The sequence below is a fragment of the Ceratotherium simum genome, chromosome 7, assembly GCF_057802395.1.
Source record: "Ceratotherium simum simum isolate JZ-2026a chromosome 7, ASM5780239v1, whole genome shotgun sequence".
NCBI lineage: Eukaryota > Metazoa > Chordata > Mammalia > Perissodactyla > Rhinocerotidae > Ceratotherium > Ceratotherium simum.
In genome coordinates this window covers 42,098,718-42,109,466 of record NC_141906.1, presented here as the reverse complement: position 1 = coordinate 42,109,466, position 10,749 = coordinate 42,098,718, and the positions used below count along the sequence as shown (strand labels likewise).

The following is a 10,749-nucleotide window of genomic DNA, read 5'->3' as shown; positions in this document are numbered from 1 at the left end:
CAAAACACTGAACAGGCAAGCTGCAGTGGCTTGTCGGCTGGATAAAAAGTACAAAGTGCACCTGGCCTGATGCCTCTGCCGTGGAGCAGATGGGGAGTGTGTGTGTGTGTGTGTGTGTGCTCGCGCGCGTGCGCGCACGCACGCATGTGTGTGTGTGTTATTACTGTGATTCTCAGGGCTGCAAGGACAAAGGATAAAGCCCAACACGTTATTTCACTTAGGACACCTTTGAAGGAGGGAGAAGTGGAAAGAAAATTGAGAAAGCAATAGGAAATGAGTTCTTGCCCCTTCCATGTAGCCATAGTAAGTCACATGATGTTATGGGGTTGTTGAGAAGAGACTGACTCTCCTAGATTTAAAGGTCCTATATACAGACGAACATCTCTCTCCACATCTACGCAATTATCCTCCATATTTTCCTTCCTAAGAAATGCAAAGCTATATGAGAAGTCACCGTCCCTAGAAATGTTTACTCCATTTTCACGACCCCTCCACAGGGGCAGAAAGAACACCAGGTCACTGCTCCCAGGAGACATGTCCCCTCTGGCCCTGCTGAGAGCCTTCTTGACCGCCACCTGGAGGATGTGACATAAACAAGTGAACAAAGTTCCTGGAGGGCAAAAATTGATTTTCGTTAACTATGCATTGGCAAAGGACTTAGAAACTCAGGGAGGTGATAAAATACTAACAGAAACAATTTTGTCAGCATTAATAACTAAGTCAAATGTTAACCTAGACACAACCCACAATGAGATGAATATTCAAGCTCAACAAAATACTGTGTAACAATTGACCAATTTAACTTTCATTACAAAAGATATGTTCATTCTAGAAAAAAGTAAATTATAAAATCTGAGAGCAAAGAATAAAAAGGTAAGATTCTAAATTAAATAACTGACTAAACAACAAAAGAAGGCAAAAAATAAACTCGACATCAATGAGTGACAACAATGTTTATAGATCAAGAAAAAAGTTACAGAACCACAGAATTTATGAAAAAAAATAACTGAACCAAAGGTTTTATTTCAGAAATGAGTAATAAAATGGACTAAAACAATTTGACGAAAAATGGATAAGACTCTAACAGATTTGAGACAATTTGTTATCTTGTAACCTCAGTCATTACTTGGTTGGTACTAGTTCTAGGATTTTATTAATACAGGAAATAGTAATGAAACAACTCTAATATTACTAACTACCCCAATGCACTGTTTTCCAGTCTACATAAAGATGTAGAAAATACTAAGGGGCGTATTAATGGTTAATGTAATCAGTTCTGGTGGAAACTTACCATAGGCAGGATTTCTTCAGCATATAAATGGACTAAAAAAACACGTTTTGGAATGGAGACATCTATTTGACTTTATTTATGATGCCAAGTTGCCGACCGATCCCTGATTAGTTAGAGGTAGAAAGATACTCATTTTGATTGTCTTTCAGGAACACACACAGTTTCTTTGTGTTTGCTCGAACAACTACACTTTGCAGTCTGTCTCAAGGAAATCAAATCGGACTGCTCTGGTCACCACTGCAAATTAGGTCACCATTCATTCATTATTGTGTTCTGCTTCACAACGGTTACTTCATTTTACATTTTATATAAAATAAAAGATGACTGTAGTTTATAAAAATAAGTAAATTATAGGAATGCACCTTTGATCAATAAAATTTTACTCAACAATCTCATCAAATTTCAGTAGACTCTGTCTTTCAATATCATAGTCTTTTAATGCCAATGAAAACAATAACTTACGAATTAAAATGTTTTTCTCTTAACCTACAGGAAATATATTATAAATATAATTTCTGAATAGAGAAAATGAGATGTAGGCAGCAGTGCTTTCTTCACTGCTGTAATACTTGATTTTTAAAAGTAAACACAGTGCCAATCATCATTTTGATTCCAGTGAATACAAACTTAAAACTTAATTTATTAATCAATTTTGAAGTCTGAAACCAAAATGATCCTTTAACAGTATTGCCTAATAGACAACTAAATTCCAAAAAGTTACTTACAATGAAAAATTTTGACCAAATTAAAGTGGCTTTCTCTGTTACCATGGCACCAGAGTCTATCTTTTTGTCGGGTTTCAATTTGCCATAACAACCAAGGATAGGATTACAAGTAAACAGAAGTATACAAGGCTTAATGAAATTGAACATGGAGGATTAAGCATTTTTAAAGTCTAGGTTATAATTCTTGTTGCAGCACAAATTTTACTGCGTAATTAATTTACAATGACCTAAAACTTTTCAGCAACAAAATTATATTAAAAAAATATACCATCATCCCTACATGTTTAACATTAACTGTAGACACTACAATCACTTAAGCCTTTCATTAACTTAGAAAAGTATAACTTTTCCCTGAAAAACTCTAAAGAGTGATCATATTTCAAACACAGCTGTCCTGAACCAACCTTCATAGTCAGCAGTGACTACATTTTGTCACTTCTCTAATCTAACAGGACTAGAAATGGTGACAATGATTTTTTGGAAAGTGGCTAGAGAACCTGGATCCAATAAGTGATGAAATGGACTTTTTAACACCCACTGGATTTTTATATTGTTTTAGTTGTAAAACATCCATTGTATAGATGAAACAGTTGAAAAGGAACGAACTGTCAAACTTCCCAAAACTGCTTTTGTTCCATAGGATCTTGATCCCTTCTAAATCAACGCTGGCATACAAACTTAGCTATGAAGAATTCAGTCCTTGTAAATGAAAAGAAACATCATAAACCTACCAGAGGTTTAAAAGTAACTTCATTTGCTTTTCAATATTCAAGTGTAATGCTTCTATAAAAGATTAAAACAGACGTTTCAACTTTATCAGATATGTCAATTTCCATTTGCTCCTAATCTTCCACTAGTACATAGGTTCACTGGGCTGCCAACAGCCCAGCTGATCGTGGAGAGAGATGAAGGTATCCGTGGAAGAAGAGCATAGACAACCACAGTACTTATCCAAACAGTATGAGACCCGTCTTTGCATCCCTGAAGTAAGAATGGCCACTTTCTCCAATTAAATTGCTCTACTAAAGCAGCACTGTCTGTGAAGAGTTACTTCATATCCATAACATTTCACTACTATAGTTACCAATTCAAAAGTTAAAAATATACAGACCAAATCCATGTACCCGTGATCCTTTGTATCCTAAAACATAGAAATATTCTTAGTTTTAACCAAGAATTATACTGGAATGAACTAAAAACATCTTTGAAAGTAATTTTAAATATACTCCTATTTGTTACTACATTTCTACATAGACTATTTAATATTGCTTGTGGACATAATTTAATCAACAATATACCATAATGTCAACCACTACAGTGATCCAGAATCAGATTCTGGCTATGGAGGAAGCTTAATTATTAAGCAACACCTTCCTAAAAAGCATCTGTATTTCTGATTGGTAAGAAAAACAAAGGAAAAAAAGAGCATCTCTCATCAAAATAACACTGAAGTTCAAGCTCGGGCCCCCTTCTTTGTGTTCAACATAATAAACTCTTCAGGATAAAATAATGAAACATTAAGTCACACTAATAAATTACAGTCATCTTCAAGAAAACTCTATGGGCAACTCTGGCGGTACAGTTGTATATCTTGGATCCAACCTAGGGATGAAATCCTGAAAGTGTTTAGATGCACCAGTACCAAAAACATCAAGGACTTTTCGGTTCATGACAGCAAATCTGTAAAACAGAGGACACAGTGAACAAGTATTTAATGTAGTTTATAAAATAAGATGATTCACTCTGACTTATCTTTCATGAGATGGGAAAATAGAAAAGACTGACATGACAAAAGAGTCAACGGCAGATTCACAAGTCACTTTGATGAATTCCTCAAGAGTCACTGTCTCATATTTTCTTTAAAGAGATAATAATCTCCAGAACTCAAACCCCAGAGATTACTATCATTATTTCAAACCCTTCTAGAGTTCTTTCCACTCCATTGTGTCAAATAGAAAAATAGATTCATTATGATTTTTCTGATGAATGAAATCACAAAAAACTAAATAAACAACGAATGAGCTAACATTTACCAATGAGGCAAAGATATTAAATGTAATTTCTCTCATAATTGACATCTTAATGTTGCACAATCAACAGAAAACACATCCAAATGTGCAAACGTTTAATGATTAAAAGGCAAACAGCATATGGACTTTCAAATTTCTAATAGACAGGACAGAGTGAAAACACACCCTCATTTTATCCATCAGCTAACCTAAGAGATACAAAATTTTTAAAAGACACATATTTAGCTAACGTGCAGCATGGACTTTCTGTGACTCTGTGCCTGATCATAAGCATTTCCTCTCTGGAGAAGACAGCAGAGTGAAATTATTTTGAGTCATTGGCCAGCATCATTATTCCAAGAGTTAATAAATGTGACTTTAGTTCCTTTCCAAAATAAGTTCCCTTCCAAAATAATTAACTGGTTAAATCATTAATGTGCAGAAACTAAATGAAAAAGAAATAAATAATGGAATTATTATAATAGAAAGAATATACAGTGTCATGGCTAAGAGAAAGGATTCTGAAGCCAGACTGCCTGGCTCATATCGCATCTCCATCATTTACTAGCTGTGTGACTCTGGCAAGCTATCTAACCTTTCTGTGCATCTCAGCTTCCTCACAGATAAAACCGAGGTATTAACAGTACTTATCTCATAGTGCTACTTTAACGATTAAACACATATGTATGTATACGTGTGCTGTGTGTTTGTGTGTATGTGTATCTTAAAACCACATCTGGGACACTGTAAGCACTATACAACTGTTTGGTATTATTGCTATTAATGACAGTAATATGAATAGCAGTTGCAACTTACTGAGTGCCTACTAAGTGCTAAGTGTTACCACAAACATCTCGATTTTCTTACAACCATACAAACCCTGTATTATTTTTCATTGTAGACAGAAAGAAACTGAGGGTCACAAGGGTGAATCACTTTCCCACAGCAACACAGCTAAAGGTCGGAGAGCTGGAGTCAAACCTAGGTCTGCCTGACCCCAAAGCTTTCTATTAGGTCAGCTGCCTCCCAAAGAATTAAATCAGGATCAGGAAATGGTAACAACAACAACAAAGAACATGGTAGTCGAAGCAGAGGAATGTATGCTTACAATATCAGGCAACAGAATATGATTATTTTTCCAAAATGGAAATCAGTCAATTATTTAGGCATGATCTCTAATGAATGTTTTATGTCTTTAATTAAAAAAGAGATCTTTAATTAAAGAGATCAAAGATTTATAGAGTAGACTTAAGAATGTTATGTAGCCACTAACCAGCAGTTAGTAAATCAACATGATATTAATCCAGAACACTTAAAATATCTAAAACATTATAGGGAAAAGATTAGTCAAAATAATGTTCACTAAAAGAATGCCACATGATATTCTTATTAAATTGGTCATACATGATTTATATCTAGATACCTACTTTACTGTTGAAAGAATATTCCCTCAAGGAGACAAAAAGACTCAAAATCTTTTTTACAGAAATTGCTTGTTTTCTACGATCAGTTAAAACATCTCAGTCACTTACTTGCCCTTGGTGAGCCTTAAAAGGAACTTCCAGTAAGATGGTCGCAAGGTCTGAACTTCCATGACAGCCTAAGATTAGAGTATTCAATTTGAGACTTCTTTTACTAAATAGCAGATACTCCCAGCAGTCCCCAGCAACAGAGTAGTTTTATCCCTATTTTTATTGCTCATTGTATTTTAAAAATGACAGTGATGACAATAACAAAAACATGTATTTATGTTAAAGTTGACAACTATCAAGAATCTTTATAAATATGCCTTCAATAGGAACATTGCTTATGAAATAATAATTAATAGTCATCATCATTAGGAGGAATGTACTGAATACCCATCAGATAGCTGGTACTTCACTAGTTATAATAAGTTTACCAACCTGGCAGCATTACTACAAGAAAGAGCAAATAGAAGCTGTCCCCAAAACCTTGCAACAATTCTAAAACTATCAACATCAATAATGATGATTACAGAATTTAAAGAGATTGAACAATGCTTCTATTAAACTAGATTCTCCCTTCATCCTCGCTGCCTGAGTAATATTGAGGAAACACAATTATTCTTATTTATCCCATGGTACCTTTTTTCTAGAAGAAGGATAATTAAATTGGGGCATTCTAGCCGAGGTACTACAGTAATAATTTACCTATAAAAATTGCACTCTAAACCTAAAAATTGTGTGTTCATAAAACATGATCTGGCCCACTAAGTTAACATGCTTAATGATTTGAAACTTGCAAGCTGAGTTAAAAAAAAAAAACACAGAAATAATTCTACTTCGCATTTCAAAAAGCTATACTTACTGCCTGGAAGCAAATTGCTGTCGAGATGGAATAGATGATAGTATCCGCATGGGGGAAATAGGGAACCTTTCCTGCTTCAATGCCTTTGAAATACATTGTCTGCAAAACAAGCATAATGCAAGATTTATAAAGAAAACAACTTTAAATGGCATTAACAATACAGTGGAGCAATACGCTCCCTATCTACAACTATTTTTTCTACCTTTCAAAATCCTAGCCATCCTTGCAGAGTTCCAATCACAGGTTGCATCTTCCACAACAGCGTTAAGCGTCAGTCCCTCCCTTACCCTCATTCTCTCACCCCAAACCCCAGAAGTGAGTAACAATAACACTTTATTTCCACCTCTTTTATGTCATTTATTCTTCAATGCTTTCTGTACCATACTCGGGTCCTCCCTTCCCTGTTAGATCTATTCACTCATTCATTAAACATTTAATGGTGTTAACTATTTGCTGGGCACTATACTAGGAGCTAGGAATTTTAAAAATGAATAAAACGTGGTAAACATAACAGAAATAACTAATGTACTCTAATGAGGCTGTAACTATATCTCTATATAGATATATATATCTATATATATTATACAGATATAGTTATACAGATATAGTTATATATCTATAGTTATATAGATATATATCTGCTATATAGATATAGTTATAGGCACATTAGATGTGTATATTTATATATTTATCGTGTGTGTATATATATTATCATATATATTTATATAGGTATTTATCATATAGGTATATATATATTTATGTATAAATTTATAAATAAATATATATATTTTTTGGCTCCCCAGAGAAGGGAGCAATTACTCTGTCCAGGACAAAGGATCAAGGAGAACTTCAGAAATGACTACATTTGAGTAGTGCTTCTCAAACCATCTGCAGTGAAGAACCACTTTTTAAAAAATCTCCAATTGTCATGGCTTGATGCTTTTATAATACAATAAAAATAAATTACTAGAAAAATAAATTTAAAAAACACAAAACTGAACCAAACTTTCACTATTATATTCAAAAGACAAATTACTCTGTCAAGCTGCTATAAAAGTTTCCAAATGCTTTCTCTCAATTTCTATACTTATCTTGTCATGAACTGATAACAAACAATTCATGGGCTAGCACGAGCCTGCTGACCACACTTTTAATAGTGCTGCCTTATAAGAACCATAGGATCAACAAGTAGATAAGAGAAAAAACGCAAGGGTAACAAGCAGGGTGAAAGTACATGATAGATATAGGGATCTGTCAGCAAATTTATATGCACAGAACATGAGATCATTCATAGAATTGGATTTTCTGGAACATGGGCAAGCTAAAGTAAAACTAGTAAGAAAAGTGGAAAGAAGACAAAGAGAAAATGGTGTTACAATAGGGTGGAGGGCAGTTCAAGAAGAATATGGGTGGTCCATGAAATAAAGAACATAAAATAATTTTTTCCAAGGAAAAAAGTCTATACAGCTAATATTTATTTAATATTCATTATCTATTAATATAGCATTTTAATATAAAATTAATATCAATCTGTAAGATATGTACAAAGAGTTACAATCTACTTAGGAAAGAAGATAAACATGGGCCATTATTTTGAAAATAATATGACAGTATATTGCCAGGTACAGATATATTGCAGTGTATTCATGTTAACAAAAATGAAATTCAGATGTGGTAGAATGGCATCACAGAAACATTATGTGAAACAGATATCTCTTGATATACAGAATAACTGTGTTCCTAATTATTTCTTACAACAAAACTTATCTATTGAACCAGATTCTAAGTTAACGAAAGGTGGAAATCATATCCTATACTTCCACATGCTTACCAGCACCTAACACAGTAATGGGAACATAACAGATACTTGATAAATATATGTTGGAAGTAATTTTTTCCAAGAAAAAAGTTGTCTATATAGCTGATTTTTATTTAATATTCATTATATAGTAATACAGCATTTTAATATAAAATTAACTTTAATCACAGGAAAATGATTGCCTATTACATCATAGTCATTAATTCCACAAAGGACTTGATAAGCTTAAATTTCTAATTTCCTGTATTTAAAAAACATTCTCATCAGCACACTTTATATACCAGTTTCTTTTGCCAAGATCAGACATGGCCTGCTGATACAAGAAACAGAGTGACACCATTGCTCGGCTTAAAAAACTCTAGCCATTTAGGAAAGTGCTGTAAAACACACATTTTACAAACTAGACCTCAATATTGGATTCCCCCTGTGTCAAAGAATATATTTTTGCTAGCTGGGGGTTATTTTCTTTCTCTTACTCTCATTTCCCTCTCTGTTAGCAAGTCTTGTCACCGCTACCTCCTTAACATAGACCAAATCTGTGTACTTCTCTCCACCTCTACTGTTACTGTCCTGGCAAAGCCATCATCTCCTACCTGAGACTAACTGTTCTCATAACTTCCAGTCTTGCCTCTAATCTATTCTCTATATAATAGCCAGAATGTTCTTCTTAATATGTGAATAATTTCATGTCATTTCCATGTTTACAACTCTCCAACAGCTTCCAATTACACTGAGAAAAAGATCAAACACTTTCTCTCTCTCTCTCTCACACACACACGTTCACACACACACACTTGGAGACAGCAAATATGTAATTCTCTTAATGTCATTAGGGACACAAATTTCCAGTGAGATAAAACTTTTTCAAAATCAAACAACTTAAAGAAAATCTATAATCTTAACTTCGAATTAGAACTAACATGCTCCTAATGATTTTCTCTTTCTCTACAAAGAAAAGGGGAAAAAAGGATTCTCTGATCTGTTCACTAGAAAGACCAAGAAACAGTGACTAACTTGGGAACAAAAAAACCTTTAGCCCCCAAACTGAAGTCTCTAAATACCATTTCCCACCAAAAGAAAGTAGGGGGGCCATTGGAGAAAAGGCTAATTCTATGTCTGGGGCAGGAAATGTCCCAGATGAGCCTGGAGTATCTTGTTTTATCACAAAGCAAGACAGCTATCAAAAATACCAGCATTATGTCAAAAAGAAACAGGAGTCAACTTGGAGAGGCTCTCATAGCCAAAGATGGGCAATTTGAGCATAATGACTGCAATAGGTTGAAACAAATGAAATACGTTAAAATCCATGTCTTCATTATGACACTTGAAAATAAAGACTCATAGTCAACTCTGCAGGATACTAGAGACTAACTCATTCTAAACACTAGTAAATAAAGGGAAGTAATCAAGCATTTTATTATGACTTTGTGAACCTATTTCAGAGTAACCAAACAGTTGGAAAGGGAAAGCTCTTTTTAGAAGAATTCTCATTAATACATGCAGAAGAAACAACCATATTAGATTATGACCATTTTGCAACCCTTAATCAAATAATAAATCCTGGTAATATCATTAATGGCTGCTAAAACAATTAGGTAAAAGAGTAATGGTGAACCTTATGTTGGCTTTATCAACACTGAGCCCACTGATCAATTTTAGCATCACAAAGACAGAGACAACCAGACATTTTTATGGTTCCTAAATGTGATGTGCTAGGAATTCACACAGGCAGTAAATGTCAAGTATTTCTGCCACCCCCCTAAAAAAAATTTGAAGCTGAATTTGCTTAAGTGTCTAAATTTAATTAACAGTTTATAGGCAATATATATGTTAAAGAAACATGTTAACACCACCAGTAAGGATGCAATCAGCAAAACCCACAATGTGGGAAATTCCACAGAACGAATGACCTAGATCCTCAACAGATAAATGGTAAGGAAAAAAAGAAAGGGGGGAAAAAAGCAGCAGCAGGGTGGGGGGTTGGGAGGGGTGGATGTAACTATTATAAACTAAAAGATCCACAGGATCCCAATTAAAACACACAGATTGCAAAAAGACATCTGTGAGACCATCAGTGAAAAGGTAAGCTCACATTGGATATATGATAATATTAAAGAATTACTAGATTTTTTTTAATGTATCATAATAGTATTTTGATTATACTTTGGTGGTATTGTTGATTTGTCTGTCTGTTTTTGAGGAATCTTTATCCTTGAGCCTTAGTCTTTAAGGAGTCTTCATCCCAAGTAGTTTGCAGATGAAGTGATAGGATGTCTGGGATCTGCTTTAAAACAATTCAGTACTTGGGGGGCAGGGGCAGTATAGATGAAATGCAATTGGGCAAATGCTATTGACTGTTGAAGCTATAGGATGGGTGCGTGCGAGTTAATTATGCCACTCTTTCTAGACCTGTGTATATTTGAAAATAACACACATAAAGAAACAAGAAATAGGAGAACTGACTTGGCAAATACTTTTATAGGATTAGAATTTGCTTTTGTAATTAGAATATATATTTGCTGCTAAAGCAGCTAAAAAAGCTTTATATTTTTTGAAACTGTACATGCATAAAAATGT

At 34.1% G+C, this 10,749-nt stretch overlaps 1 protein-coding gene across 4 annotated transcripts in view; it reads right to left on the bottom strand.

Moving 5' to 3' along the window:
• Nucleotides 1-936: 936 nt before the first annotated feature.
• The window catches only part of TMEM135 (transmembrane protein 135), a 236,672-nt gene continuing 226,859 nt past the window's right edge, over nucleotides 937-10,749 (bottom strand). For all 4 annotated transcript variants that reach the window (XM_087433562.1, XM_087433560.1, XM_004434089.3 and 1 more), the window contains 3 exons: nucleotides 6,354-6,452; nucleotides 5,558-5,625; nucleotides 937-3,696 (listed from right to left, as the gene is read on the bottom strand). In XM_087433562.1, the coding sequence (XP_087289688.1) occupies nucleotides 3,564-3,696; nucleotides 5,558-5,625; nucleotides 6,354-6,452 (300 nt within the window). In that variant the 3' untranslated portion in view covers nucleotides 937-3,563. The remainder of the gene's footprint in view (nucleotides 3,697-5,557; nucleotides 5,626-6,353; nucleotides 6,453-10,749) is intronic.